Genomic DNA, 14,638 nt, shown 5'->3' with positions numbered 1-14,638 from the left:
CCCTTCGGACGTTCCGGAGCCGGTTTGCGAAGCCCATGGAGGGGCACGTCGCCACCGCTTTGCACCGTTTTGTACGCCAGTCTTTGCTCGAGGAGGCTGAGCGGACTAATATCTTCTCTGCGACGGAACACCAGCGTCGAATCGCTCTCGTAACCGGATTCTTTCAGAGCACTTTGCAATCGAAGAACGTTCACGAGAGTTAGTGTTATTTTTGGTGATTTACTTTGATAATTAATTAATTATGGATTTAATACAGTGTAATCATAAAAAAGTTACTGAAACTAAATCGTACATCTGTATCAACTTCCTAATAGTCATCTCAATATGTAATATATTAATATTGTTTTTAGTTTATTTAATTGTTAATTGATTAATAAATCTAAGTACATAACAAAATGCAAATAATAGCATTAATATGATAAAACTAATGAGACTCAACATATTAGAATTAATAAAAAATATAAATTCTGTTTTTATAAAACAAATATTTATCTCAAAATTATTACGTATAAATAATAATAAATAATTTTATCTTAAAAATTAAGAGTCATAAATAATATAATAAAAAATATAAATTCTGTTTTTATAAAACAAATATTTATCTCAAAATTATTACGTATAAATAATAATAAATAATTTTGTCCTAAAAATTAAGAGTCATAAATAATATAATAACAAAAAAATTTACATATTGATAAAATTTGTCTAAAAGTTACAAGTAGAATTTCAATTGGTTGTAGATCAATTAGTACTTGAAGTGGTACTCACTGTGTTATATACGGCTTTGCTGCGATTCGTGCGTTGCTGCGCTGATCGAAGGGCTGTAAAAAGGGAAGCATCGTTACCATCACTGTTATCACGACAATCCTCGCGCGCCATCGCCACTTATCATCTACAAAACATGCTACGCATCTGCTACACGGCATAGATAATTCGTATGCGGGAAATACAACTGTCGGATTCGAGAGTCCGGTGTCGAGCAATACATCGAGCATATCATGCCGCAATCGTGTAATGCTAAGCCACGTTGAAGGGGATGCACGCCAGGGATCAAGCTAATGAGATATCATTCAAAGGAATGAGAGATGAAGGTGGAGACAAGTATGTGTACGATCGCAATGTGGGGAAGATCGATAAGTGCATCGACAGCCGCTTGATGCAGGATTGTGTTCGTGAAATACGAATAATCCTATAAATTGAAAAAAATGATGTCACTACACACTAATAATACAGCAATATTAAAATTGTATATCAATTAAAGTATTAAAAATTAAAGAATGGATCGTAATATTTGCATCGAATTCGCTTTTAACAAAAGATTCGCTCATGCCGCATTAAAATATTCTCCAGTGCCTTGGAAATATTGTATGGAAAGCGCTAACGCTAAAAATTGAACGTCTTTTCTCAATTTCTCAACTTGTGTCTTCTGCGAAAGGTACAAAGTAACGACATACAGATCTCAGTGTAAACAGGCAAGTGTGAAGAAGAGAACGATAAGAAAGAGAGTTGAAAAAAAAGCGGCTCGATGATCAGACAGGAAGCAGACAGATAGACAGATAGAGGACAACGTCATCGTGCACTCTACTTGTCGACGATGTGGCAGCCATTCTAACCCGTGAAGCGGCCGGCTGCGTGATAACGGAGGGTGCGGTCGGTGATGGTAGCATGATATGATCGGTGCTGGAAAAAGAAGAAGAAGTAGAAGAAGAAGAGAGCGGCGGACGTTGCTGCGGCTCTTGATTTTGCTGATGGGATGGCAGTTGATGATGCCGATGCTGATGATGCTGATGATGCTGATGATGATGATGATGATGATGATGATACTGAGGCTCATGATGATGACCATGATGGCGATGCTGCTGCTGCTGGATGCCGCTGTTGCCGATCGAGCCCGGCGTGACCACAACGGCGACCGGAAGCGGCGACATCGCCGGCCGCTCGATCCCGATCGGATGCGATCGGCGCGCCGGGCAGCGATCCGGCAACACGAAGCTCTTGGATCGTCCGTCTAGCATGCCGGCGGCGTGCTGCCAGTAGCAAGAATCAGCGACGCGGTCCAGGGGCCGGATGATGCGACCGTCCGCGGCGTCGCTGGCCGATCGATCGCTCGGCTCGATCACCGGCGCGACGAGGGACGCCTTGGACCGGTCCTGGACCGGAGTCTTGGACCGGTGCGAGCGCGACCCGGCCGACAGATCGATCGAACGGTCGGTCGAGCCGTCCGGCGCCGACGGACGTGGCCGCCTCGTACCGCTAGCGGCTAGCTCGGAGCTTTTCGTGCTGCTGTTGCTGCTGATCGTCGGTATCCTTACACTGTCCTCCGGCCGGTAGGAGAGGCTGAGCACGCGGGCCTGCCGGATGCCGCTGCGCAGGGACTCCATCCTAGCGTGCTGAGGACGTCCGTTTTCGTTCAGCCACTGTCGATGGTCGTCGTCGTCGTCGTCGTCGTCGTCATCGTCATCGTCGTCGTCGTGGTTGGAGAGGAGGGCGGGCAGCGGTGTGGGACGACACACGAGCAGATATACACACAAGCATCGACGAGCACGCACACGCACACGCACACACGCATCGGGGGGGGGGGACATCGATCACGATCATCGTGTCTCGAGGTGTTGGACGTGTGATCAATCCGAACGATTCAGCGACACGGAGCGGGATTTCGAGACAGAAGACAATTAGGTGCAAATGTTATACTGTGCGTGAATCGATAAAAGATATGCAGCCCCCCTCCGTCGGATATTTCTTTGTGATCAATTTTTAGCTATCGCTTCGTAAAAATTCACGGCACTTTAAGAACAAAGTCTCGGGATATCCCCGTAAGGGAAGGGGGAAGGGGCTGTGCACGCTGTGGGGTCGACTATGAGAGCATCGATTATCGGCGCGCGACAAGGCGCCGTTAGTTATCGCGTTTAACGCTAAGTCGCGCGAGAAAAATTGCCGGCCGCTGTTCTTTGCCAGCTGACTTTACACACGTCGCAAAGATCGGAATTTAGCGATCAACGTTGGAGCAGCGGTGCGCAATCTTTTTCCCAGAGAGAAGTTAAGAATTATTTTTCATTCTAGAGGAAAAAAAAAAAAAAAAAAAAAACGTGATAACATCCTCCGATTTGGCGCGATTCTGATTTTACGGCTAATTCTTCGAGGCGAAAAAGAAAGAGATTTATGTAGAAACGAGATATTCTACAAGGTCCCTCGAGGCAATGCTACCGAGTTAATTCCGAAGTAATGGAAAATGTTAATTTTAATTGAGTCTTACCATCTACATAGAAGAGAGTACCAGTGATAATAGATAGAGCACGGAGGGGGGGAAAGAGCGAAGGGGATAGAGAGAGTTCTTATTTAACTACGCATTAATATAAAAATGGCGTACCCCGTCAAATATGTCCATGACCTCGTCCCACCACTAGAATCACAGAATTAAACACAATGTTATACTATGCGCTATTTAGAAGGGGTTATTGGAACATTTAGATGTTCAAATAAAGGGGGAATAAATCAATAGTCAGATTTTCTCGCCGATTTCCATCTAAAATAAGAAGACGTTAACTAACGTCGCGCAAAACGAGACGTCTGAGACTCCGAAAATAAATTGTAAGAGAGCTGTAAGAGAGATATTGATTTTAAATAAAACAAAGTACGAAAGAAAATGTCGAAAATTACTCGGAAACTTCTCGTTGCTCCGCGTCTCGATTTCAGATGGAGATCGACGTGATATTTAAACATAGGATTAACTACAAGCGTTGCTACAAAAGCTGCGTGTGAAAATCAACGGGGTTGTACTACGCGGAACCGCGTAGAGTGCCTCGAGAGGAGAGATTCTCATCGCTCGAAGGATAACAGAAAATTACTCTGCTATTATTTTTAGCTTCCCTCGAGGGTCTCTGCGCGTCCTGAACACACGTGCGTGCTTAGTTTGTATTGTACGTGAAGACTGTATTTGCGCTGTGATGTATGTATGTACGTATTTATGTGTGTGAACGTGTGTGCATATGTATGTGTATTAAAGAAACGGAATAACCACCTCGAGGGTGGCGGGAGCAAGAGCTCGCAATTAATTATTTCGTGACGCCAACAGAAAAGCTCTCAATAAACGGAAGGAAACGTATAAACTGGCCGGCAAAAAGCAACTTCGTTTTAACTTCGTTCGATTGACGTGATTACCTTCCTTCTCGTCCGCGTGTCGTAAGTCGGCTAGAAGCAAAGCCATTTCAAACGATCATGTTCCAGGTGTGTGTTCGGGTTCCTTGGGAAACTTTCGGAAGAGTCTCGCGGCCGCGCGCGTCGCGATAAGAAAATAAAAAAAAAAAAAAAACATCCTCACGCGATTCTTTTACAATCATTTTGGTTGTCACGCTCGCGCGAAATATATCGGGCGATGCAAGATGATATACTACGCGTTCAATCAGATTCGCGAGATTAAATTAGCGTTTGCACCAATGATCATTTAAACCGCGGTTAACTAAACTCTGCTTTCCGTAAATATATTTACAATGAAATTCTACACGGGATATTAAACACTCAATAATTTTTATATATTACTTTTGAATTAAATTCATTCAATTGATCACTTAATTAATCAATATAGTTAGTTAACCGAGGCTATCGGTGCAAAATTATTTTACTGCCAGAAGGACTGAATGTTCTAGCAATCGTTTCTCTTCGGATAAAGCTGATAAATTCTACACGGTGTCTCATGACCGAATCTTTTTTCGATGTTATGGGAAAGTGCGCTTCAATTTATGGTACAGGCAGGTTTCGTCTAATCTCGAATTACGAGCAACAGAAGATACGCACCTCTTTAGTTTCCTTCTCGGCGATCGACGAGCGCCCTGGTTCATAGTCCTCGATGCGGCCGGGCTGATTTTTATAAATGTCAGTCGAGTACTTCAGCGCCCCATTCCTGAAGCGGAAAAGCGCATTGCTTTGTGATAGATGTCTTTTTTTTCTTTACAAAGAGACTCATATTTCAGATCCCAGTTTCTGTGATACAGTTCGTTTCTTTTGACGCGCGCGATAAAAATTTGATTGAAATAAAAATCGAAAAGAGGCAGAGAATTCGAACGATTTCGAGACTTCTCGAGCGGCTGGTAAAAACAAGCGGGAAAAGTTTCTGAATTCTCGCTTACTTTCTGGGCATAGTCGCCGTGGTAAAGTCATTTTCTTTGTTGCGCAGCCGTCGGCGGCTATCGAGAGTAACGGATCGATCCGAGTATGCGCGCGGTTCCGGTTCGCTCAAATATCCACTGCTGCTTCCGTATCCATACCTCCCTCCTGAAACAGAAATGTTTCGCATTTCGCATTTTGTTTCCAGCCGATTTCAATCCGAGAGAGCTCGCATTTAGTTTCCAACAAAAAAATCCAGCGGTAACCAAATAACGTTCAATTAACAGCGCAAACAGTTCGACGTTTGCCTTGGTTTAGTTTCTACAGTGTTACACTAGAAATATCACACATACACACGCATTACACGCATTATATTGTGTTACACTTATTGTTATACACAATATTTGAGAAACAAATATCGAGCTCTTCAACTTGAAAATCGAATGCTACGTCAGTTTGCAATTAATTTCATTAATTCTTCCGTAAGAGAAATGTAACTTGAATGAAAATTCTGCCGCGAGCAAAATCGACGTGATACATACGAAGCAATTTAAAGACAAAGTTCGTAAGAAATCGGACGTGAGAACTTCAAATCATCTCAAGAAGTTCCCACGACAGCGAAGAACTTACGCCAACTCGGGAAGTCGTTCCGACTTGGCTTAATATATTCGATAAAAGCTCCTTTTTCCGAGATTCTCGAATTCTGAAACGAATCTCGGATTCCGATTTGAGTATCTAAATTAGTCGAAATACAAATTAAGGGTAATGATTATACAGTCGAGAGAAATATTAATCATCAACCAAATTAACAATGTTAAGATCGCAAGGGAATAGCTTCTATTTTACATACTTGTCACAATTCGTTTATTACTATTTTTTACGCACAAAATGTTAAATGGTGAGCATCAACAGTGATGATTATCGAAAACAGGCGATCAAGATGATTATACGACAGCTGGTTTACAACAATAGCGTTCTCACGCGCTACGATTTCGCGGATAGAATTAATAGAATTAATTCTCGCCGCATTTTGCTGTAGATATTAGTTACGCTGTTGTTACACAAATTTCAGCCAGCGACTGCGTTATGCAACCCACGCTTGGTGTAATATTAGTAGCAATGTCGTAATTCGACCACCACGGTGGTCATGCGCGGAAGTGCATATTCACCTCTCCTCGATTTGTATTTTATGGTTACGTAGTCATCTGAAAACAAAATCGTGAAATTCTGCGATAATTAAATGCTTATGAACGTGCGGATTATTATTATTATTCAAAAACAACGTATTTATTTAAATGATATTAAATTCCTTTGTGTTATTCCGCAAATAATAATATCACCTTTCTTTATGTACGCGACGTGACAAAAGAATGCAAACAGCCGTTTATTTCTCGCGCAAAACTGTAACTAACGAACGCTCGTAATGTTACAATGAGAGAACTTACCGTTTTTATCCGCGCGGTGTAACGAGTCGTACATTTTCTTGTACCATTTCGCTTGATTGCTTTCCTTGACTTCCTAAAAGTAATTTATCGAGAACGCTGAGAAAAGAGTGTCGCACGCCGCAAAATGTGAAAATAATCTCTGCCGCGATAATTAAGTGAAAACAATATCTTACGATTAGAAATTATTTCTTCGCAATTATTTGTCAATTTATCTACTATACCGAATTGAACGAAATGTCTCCTATTGATTTAGTAATTATTTCTGGACCTACCGATCTCAACACGAGAGGGATACCCTCCCTAGTCACCGGGCCGATCCCCTCGAACTTTCGAGGGCCCAGATCGGCCATCTTCTTCGGCGGCTCATTTTCTGTTTCCGGCTCGCTCTCGTACTCTTTCTTGAGGGTGTAGACTGAGCGATTCAATTTCACAAGAGATCATTAGCACTCGCGTACGAAAATACGCGTCGGCGCGCACGGTTATCAAACGGTTATCACAGCTAGTTAGCGAGCTAGTTAGTGATAAGGTACAGAAAAGTGGTGTGATTGGATTTCCGAAAATTGGTGTACATGTAACTTGGGCGGTTCTTTTTTTATATCAAAATTATTCGTATAGTAATTATATATCGTGGAATTATTTAAATTATGATCTCGCTCGATGTACTTACTTATTTCTCCCGGAGAAATCAGCGGTCTCTCGTCGTTCGTAAGGCGATTGTCGGCGGATTCGCTCTCCAAGTAAGCCGCGCCTTTCGGCAATTGTCCCTCTGCAAATAAAAGATCGCAATAATCCTTCCTTCATGTTTTCCTCTTTAATTCGAATTTTCGCGGCGAAGCGCTTTCGCCGATAAATGGAAATAGAGAAATTTCGATGAGAAATGCTGACCTCTCGCTTTCTGCAGTAGCGTGATAGTCGGATTCTGGGCACGTGGCAAGCGCGGCGTGGACGCGAGCGCGTTCAATCCCTGCGAGGGCGCCGAGTGCGAATTGACGATTCGCGCGGTGCTGCTCTCGTATGCGCTTCGCGTACCCTCCTTCGTCGTCTCCTCGTTGTCCCAAGGCGGAGGCGCCTTCTTGAACAGAATCTCGTATGAGAGCGCGCATCCTTGAACTTCGCGCCACTCGACTCTTCGCAGAGACAAGTTTTTTTTTTTTTATTTTTAATCCCGCGTTTGTTAAAGGATTTTATTTTCAGAGCTCTTGTGCAAATTCGACGCTTCCGCTAATTGCGAATCCAGTTCTTCGCGCTGAGCAAATGGCTCCGGGCGCAATTAATTAAACATACCTCTTCCCGCGGCTGCCTCTTCCGGCTCAGCACAGGACTCTCGAATGGCACAGGACGAAACTCTTTCTTCTCGGCGACGGGGCTCGCGCCAGCGTTGGCGGGGGTCCAAACCGCCGGAATCGGCTCGTTCTTCTGCGGTTCTGCGGCGCGCAATTCGGGACTCGGCTGCTTCGCAAGTGGCGTCTGTCCTGGCGACCAAACGCCTGGCAACGAAAATTCGCTCTTGAAAATGTTATTGATACTACATAACGACGCAGCCGCTGTTAATTAGCACTCAAATATGGTTATCTCGTCAGACTTGATGATAGTTTTATTTGAAGAAAAGGCCAGACTAATTACTTCCCCTAAATTAATTCTCTACGCCTACTATAATTTCGATACATTAATTTCGATAAAGTACTTTTAAGCTCCGCCATTCGCGCTGGATATATCGATCGCCCGATGAGAAATCGATTTACGTTGTATCATCGAAAGGTCTTTGCTCTTGAAAGCAGCTGTGGATTTCGTAGATTGGCGCTAAAACTAACATGTGAAATGTATACGAGCGCGATGCTAATCTTGGCGCACGGGGGCGCATTACATAAGGGATCATCTTTTTCCCAGCTACTTCCTGCATTTTGCTGTATCACCACCTATTTGTAGCCGTTTAAAAACAGTTCCTCCCGACGTAGCTGATTTATTAAATCAACATTTACGTTTATGTCACGTGTCTGTAGAATTTAGAACAAATTAAATCTCCGAAGAAAATAGTTTTATAGCCGTGCCATTTTTAACAAATGACACATTTTCTGCTTCAAGCTGTCATATCAAAGATTTTCTCAATCTATTTAATTTTCCATTACATTTTCAATAATTTGTATCAAACGGTTTTAGAATTTATTAAACAAAATCAAATTGCAAAATAATTATCAGATAAACATGGATATAATTTTTTAATCAAAACGCAATTTCTTATGTAATAGCAAATCAAGAAAAAAAATGTAGCAATTTGTTGTCGCGCTTTAAATGAGAGAAAAATATATGTCACAATAGCGATGATATAAGCGGAGCTATTGACGGGTGACATCGTCGAATGTCAGATAGAGGGACGGCATAAGGTCGATAAAGATACACCGCGATGAGTCACAGGCTCAGCATATGCTGCGTTCAATTGAACTCCTGCCGGCCAATTTGCCGAGCGGTGCCTCTATCGCGCACGCGACAACAGGAAATCAGGGGCGATGTTCATTCGGGGCGCGGGTAAAATTAGAAGCTCGCGTAGGCGGTGTGTAGGTAGGCATTATAAGATACGCGTAATTACAATTGGCCGGGAACAACCTAAAACCTAAACACAATGCCGCGGCGATTTTCTGGAGCGACGCTCTGCGCACGACACGTCGGTCGGTCGGGCGTCGCGCGAGCGTTCACGCGCGGATTCGGGCGTCCGGCGAGAAATGAATCTCCTTCCGCTCGTGTTACATATTGCATCGCGAACGTGATAATTTACGACCGCTCAGGTATCGCGTATTTCTTTATATCTAGGAAGATACGCGCAATTAATGTTAGACACGTGAATTTATGACACCGTTACGATAGCGCGGCTATACATTTTCGCTAATTGCAACACCCGTGCGATTAATCAACGTTGCGACGCCAGCTGCAATGCCGCCGTTGGAAACGTCAAAAACATCGAATTGCCATCGTTTTTGGATTATGCGCACGGCACGCGCTATTTATATAATTAACAATTGCGCCGGTGAAAACATCAATACCGCAAGAGCGACTACCTCGCGTAACTGAAATTAATGCACAAATTTCCCGTCTTACCTGGACAAATTACGGAGCGAGATTATACATGTTACTCGGAACATGCACGCAACACACACACAGCGACAAGGACTTAATTACGATCCCGCTGTTAAGACACACGTGGCCCCGCACACAATGCGGCTGCACCCTACACGTAATTAATTTTATTACGCTGGAATGATGTTTGTTAAAGTAATAAAAGACCACTTTCGATCCCATTTTTCTTATCGCGTCACTCATCATTCATTTATAACGCGAGTTTCCAACTCGATTCTCCATCGAAAACTAATTAATCAGTGAGCATTTCATTAAAAATGTTAATAGACAGGTATACGTTCGTAATTAATAAATACACTGAGCGAACAACATCGAGCATTAATCTACTCAGTCATTATGCAAATTTTACGACAAAGTTAGTCTCACATTTCTCGCACAGGTTTACCTGGTTTCGCCGACGAAGCTTTAAACGTAGGGGCGAACATAACGTTCTCTGAAAGCATTAAATAACATTTGGTCAAACGGTGTCTCGGGTGTTCGCTGCTTTCAAAATTTATCTCACGACATTTTTTTACGGAGTATCTTCATTTTTAATAATATTAATTTTAAGAATTTTTCAAAAGCGAATACCTCGACGCTTATCGCGAATCAGCGTTAATATCGCGCAACGCAAACGGTCTTTACGGTCCAATATCATCCCGAGAGCTCTTCAAAGTTACTTTCGCGATGAAACCGCCGCGGATTCATTAATATAAAAGCGATCCTGATGAACCGCTGCGAAACGGACGCAAAGAGAAGGAACAAGGCGAAGTGGATTGCCGTATTAGAGCGCGGCATATCAATGTCACGACGCATTTTTAAAATTAATCATGTAATTTGCGAGGACTGAAAGAATAAAGCTTCTTTGATCTTCGACCGATCTGTCCCTTTAAGATCTCGGAATTAAATCGATCTTTTATGTCAGCAAATTAATTTCTTATCATTAATTAGATATTTTTAGGCCCTTCTTTCAATTTATTCGCCATTTCGGGGAAGGATAATCCGAAAGCTAGCTCTTCAGAGATATTTTCTTCGAACGGATATAAACTCCGATTTTCCCCGCGATCGCGGAACTACCTGTTGAAGGAATTTCCGAACAGAACAATATCCCTTATCGCGTCTTTATTCATCTTGTTATTCGATGATACGTCGATATGCCGGAAACGATCACTCACTTTTCTCCAACATTGTCACTTCACTCGTCTCCACGTTATTTTATTCGACGCAACACCGCGTATTTCTCAACGGGGAGACACACTCCTCTCGCGAGGTACAAGAAAGTAGCACGGATGATGCCAGCCGACTGAAGCGTCGCGACGCCGATGGGGCTCGACGCCACGCCGCGTGACGCTCACTACGCCGACGTCGACATCGTCCGAAACTGTTCTATACAGAATTTTACAGTTCCCCGCCAAACAGCCAAGCTGGCTATGCACTACGCTTGGATGCAAGTCTGAACGAGTTTCTTTCTCAACATATCACCATCCTGATGTAATATAAATATAAAATTACGGCTTTCAAAAGTTGTAATCTTGCTCTACGATTTATCTCACATTCTTTTGATCCCTCGCCATTCATTTTTTTACATGTTAAATAAACTTTCGTTGTGAAGCATATTCGATAAAGGTTAAAATGCAAAATTATGTAATGCATGCTATAAAGCAAAATTGCTGACGCACCTTGCTCGAGTAGAAATCCTTTGCCGATTCTCAAAGCTTTGTCAATCTCGTGCAGCAGCTCATTGCTCTCATTGCTTCTTCCCTTCGCAATGATATCACAACCGCTTCCTTTGATTAAAAAAAAAAGGCATGTCCAAAAAAAAAGTAAAAGAAAGATGCGATAAATTAATCTCGAGCAGCGCGCTGTAAGTTTGTTAGCGAGTCGCAAGCTGTGTCGAAACGGGTGACGAAAAGCTTTCTCTGTGCAATTTTCGCGTGTCTGTGAAGGAAGAACTAATAACATCGATTGATACTTGAATATATATTTGTATTCACAGACGGATGACTAAATTCGCACATTCAGCTCCGACGGAACGCACGCCGCGGCTAAACTTTCGTGCTAAAGATAGAATAGAAAATAAACGGACGCTTCGGTAACCGCGTCGAAAGGTTCACAAGACTTATGAAATACAAATAACCGCAATGAGTTAATAGTAATAGGCGAGAATGAGCCGATCGTGCGCTTGGCAATATGTCAATAAAAGTTAACAATGTTGCGCGGTCTTCGAATATCGATTATTATGTCTAATACCGTTATTTTTACATATTTTTATTTCCGCTGTCAGCAGTAACGGTCGATATGCTTGAACATAACATGCGCTTTCATGCCATATTGTAGTATAAATACACTACAATATTTATTATTAGTAAACGATTAAAAAAAAGGCTGGAAAATCGAAAGAGCGAGCATGCAATAAAATACGGTTTGGTAAAAAAGAATTTTTAGATAAAATCCAAAAATAATTAATTCCATAACCAAAGTCAACGGAAAATCCTAATCATCGTTTAACGCAAATTATATTTAAAAGAATGCTCGAGATAAAATAGTGAATAAGTGCTAAAATTTTAATAGTGCTTGTTAAAATAATATCTATTAAAAATCCATCAAAATTTGACATTTTATAAAACCCTGCATCTAAGACGTAAAAATTTTGATTATTGATCATAAAAAACTTTTTCAACTTATCGTATCAAGCTCACTGACATTATTATTAACAAACAGCTTGACTGTGCATTATGCGGACAATTCAGTAGACAAAAGTACGTCTCGGAGAGGATGTTGCGTACGAGCGGGCCAGTAGGCCACGTCGCGTATTAGTGATTGAAAATAGCCGAAAACACAAGGCAGTGGTTTCGGTGCGCGCGCGCTAGCCGAATTGGTGAACGCGTCCTACGAGCGCGAGAGTGGCCTATTTCTCGTCTCGCGACGGCTTATATTTAGATTTTCATCCTCGAATGAATCACACGAAAACGCCGCAAGCCGACCGCGCGGATGCGGCGACGAAATTGCGGCACGGGAAAAAATAAATCGCAAGCCCGGTACTCTTCCACAGATGCGTCCACCACCTGACCCTGACCAGGTTGATTACGTTGTCCCTTATCGCACAAATTCGCTTGAAGAGCTTATATCGTGTCAAATAGAATTTTGTGGGAGAGATTTTCGAAAAATAATATAATTAACGTAATAGCGTTATATTGTATTATAATATTACGGTATTATTTTCTCGGAAGGGAAGAGAATATGTTGTACAAAATTACTCAATAATGAGGGGATTAAATATTCCGCAAACTAATCGGTTCAAGAGAGTCGAAACATAAACGACATGACGCAATTTGATAGCCTCCAAGCCTCCGTGTTGATATATTCGTTATCGCAAACCGTCGCGGTTCATTATCCGCACTCTGTCGTACGTGAAGCGTTACGCAGCTCCGAAAGCTGCAAAATGGTTGATACAATAATTTTCCATCGCGTCGCTTTGAATCGATCGCCTCGGAATAAATGCTCGAAACGCAACCGCGCGCGCGTGTGTGTCGATCGCGGATTTACGTCGCAAAATGTTAAATCCCGCTCTACCAATGCGACGCGCGCGAACGGACACGTTAATGAAAAACGCGCGTAAATACGTATTTATTAATGTCACGTTAACTACGCTTCGCGATACACAACGAGATTGATTATTTACAAAGACTTGCTATCGTTTGCGAGACGAGATAGTAATCGGATTGCAAAATTGGTTGCAATCTGGACCGCGCGATTATGATGTTGCATTTACGTCAACGTGAATCCGCGCCGCTTCCGTCTTATCGCCGCGAACTAATTTGGCCTACGGAGTTGTTTAGGGAAAACGCACTTGAGACAGTAATGAGATTTCCGCTTCGACGTTGCCGCTTGTCTCCTTTATTGAGAAAGTTCGACGACAGCTTTAAGGCGATCCAACGAGAACGAGAATGACTTCGGTGTTCGTCGAAGACGAGAGAATTCCTGATTCACGATAAATCTCAACTATTTTAATCAGAGACGCGATATTTTCAATTTTACTATTCGCCTTTAACACGCATATTTCATACGACAAGAATTTGATATTCGAAAAATCTTAACTATTTTAATTCGATTTTACTTCTCAGTTCTGTTGTGCATTATTGATTTTTCATCTCTTCAAATTGCGTCAATTCTGTTATTTCGTGAATAAAGTAAATTTAGTACGAAATTTTGACGTATGAGCATTAAGGATTAATTATTTCTCTTCCCCATCTTTTTTGCCTATAAATTTTACAATTTGTTTTTATCCCGCAAAATTCGTAAGTGACGAAATATCGTAATTTTAGAAAGATCATCTTCATTTGAGTTAAATTACAGATTTTCACTTGTCAGCTTTATGGCACAGAACTAATCTCTTAAAATTGTGTCACAATCTTGTTATCTCGCGAACAGAATAAATTTACGAAAGAATCTTGGCATGAATAAACATTAATTAAAGATTAACTCCACGCCTTCTTTGCCCCATAAATTTTCCAACTTGTTTTTATCGCACAAAATTCGTGAATGACGATAATTTGTGATATCCGAGAAATCTTTATAAAATTTTACTTGTTATTTTATGGAAATTTCAGTTTTTCCTTTAAATCGCGCCAATCTTAGTACTCGTGCGTTTGCAAAGGTAATCTTGAATCGATGAATTAATTAATTAAGGATTAATTATTCATCTTCCCCGTCGCTTTCGCCCAACGGGCTTTTCATGTGTTGACATCAAGTGGATAGATAGAGAGAATTAGCATAATACTATCAACATCGTTAGTGACGACAAACATGAGGCAGCTACGGACTTCGCGCAAGACGCGCGCGTTAGTGATTGTTACACAAAAGGGGGAGGGCAGGCATCTCTCCTCGCGAAGACACCGAGGGTCCGCAGGACGAAGTCTTCCGACTTCCGGAGAACTCTCGCAGTAGCCAGCAATCATCTCGCAACACGACGAGCAACACAA

General features: G+C 42.1%; 1 protein-coding gene across 28 annotated transcripts in view; it reads right to left on the bottom strand.

Moving 5' to 3' along the window:
* Nucleotides 1–14,638, bottom strand: part of CAP (Cbl-associated protein) — a 77,111-nt gene that overhangs the window by 22,419 nt on the left and 40,054 nt on the right. For 10 of the 28 annotated variants that reach the window (XM_067353046.1, XM_067353545.1, XM_067353108.1 and 7 more), the window contains 14 exons: nt 11,336–11,443; nt 10,063–10,110; nt 7,833–8,035; nt 7,434–7,620; nt 7,216–7,314; nt 6,821–6,960; nt 6,549–6,621; nt 6,273–6,308; nt 5,127–5,271; nt 4,795–4,900; nt 3,371–3,403; nt 2,313–2,417; nt 769–821; nt 2–171 (listed from right to left, as the gene is read on the bottom strand). In XM_067353046.1, coding sequence (XP_067209147.1) covers nt 2–171; nt 769–821; nt 2,313–2,417; nt 3,371–3,403; nt 4,795–4,900; nt 5,127–5,271; nt 6,273–6,308; nt 6,549–6,621; nt 6,821–6,960; nt 7,216–7,314; nt 7,434–7,620; nt 7,833–8,035; nt 10,063–10,110; nt 11,336–11,443 — 1,506 coding nt within the window. Of the gene's footprint in view, nt 1; nt 172–768; nt 822–2,312; nt 2,418–3,370; nt 3,404–4,794; nt 4,901–5,126; nt 5,272–6,272; nt 6,309–6,548; nt 6,622–6,820; nt 6,961–7,215; nt 7,315–7,433; nt 7,621–7,832; nt 8,036–10,062; nt 10,111–10,831; nt 10,968–11,335; nt 11,444–14,638 lie in introns of those variants that run through there. The other 18 variants (XM_012366641.2, XM_067353609.1, XM_067352898.1 and 15 more) reach the window with 10 other exon arrangements.

This window comes from Linepithema humile, chromosome 1, assembly GCF_040581485.1.
Source record: "Linepithema humile isolate Giens D197 chromosome 1, Lhum_UNIL_v1.0, whole genome shotgun sequence".
Taxonomy (NCBI): Eukaryota; Metazoa; Arthropoda; class Insecta; order Hymenoptera; family Formicidae; genus Linepithema; species Linepithema humile.
Note: the sequence above shows the minus strand (reverse complement) of the source record. Positions and strands in the feature narration are given on the sequence as shown.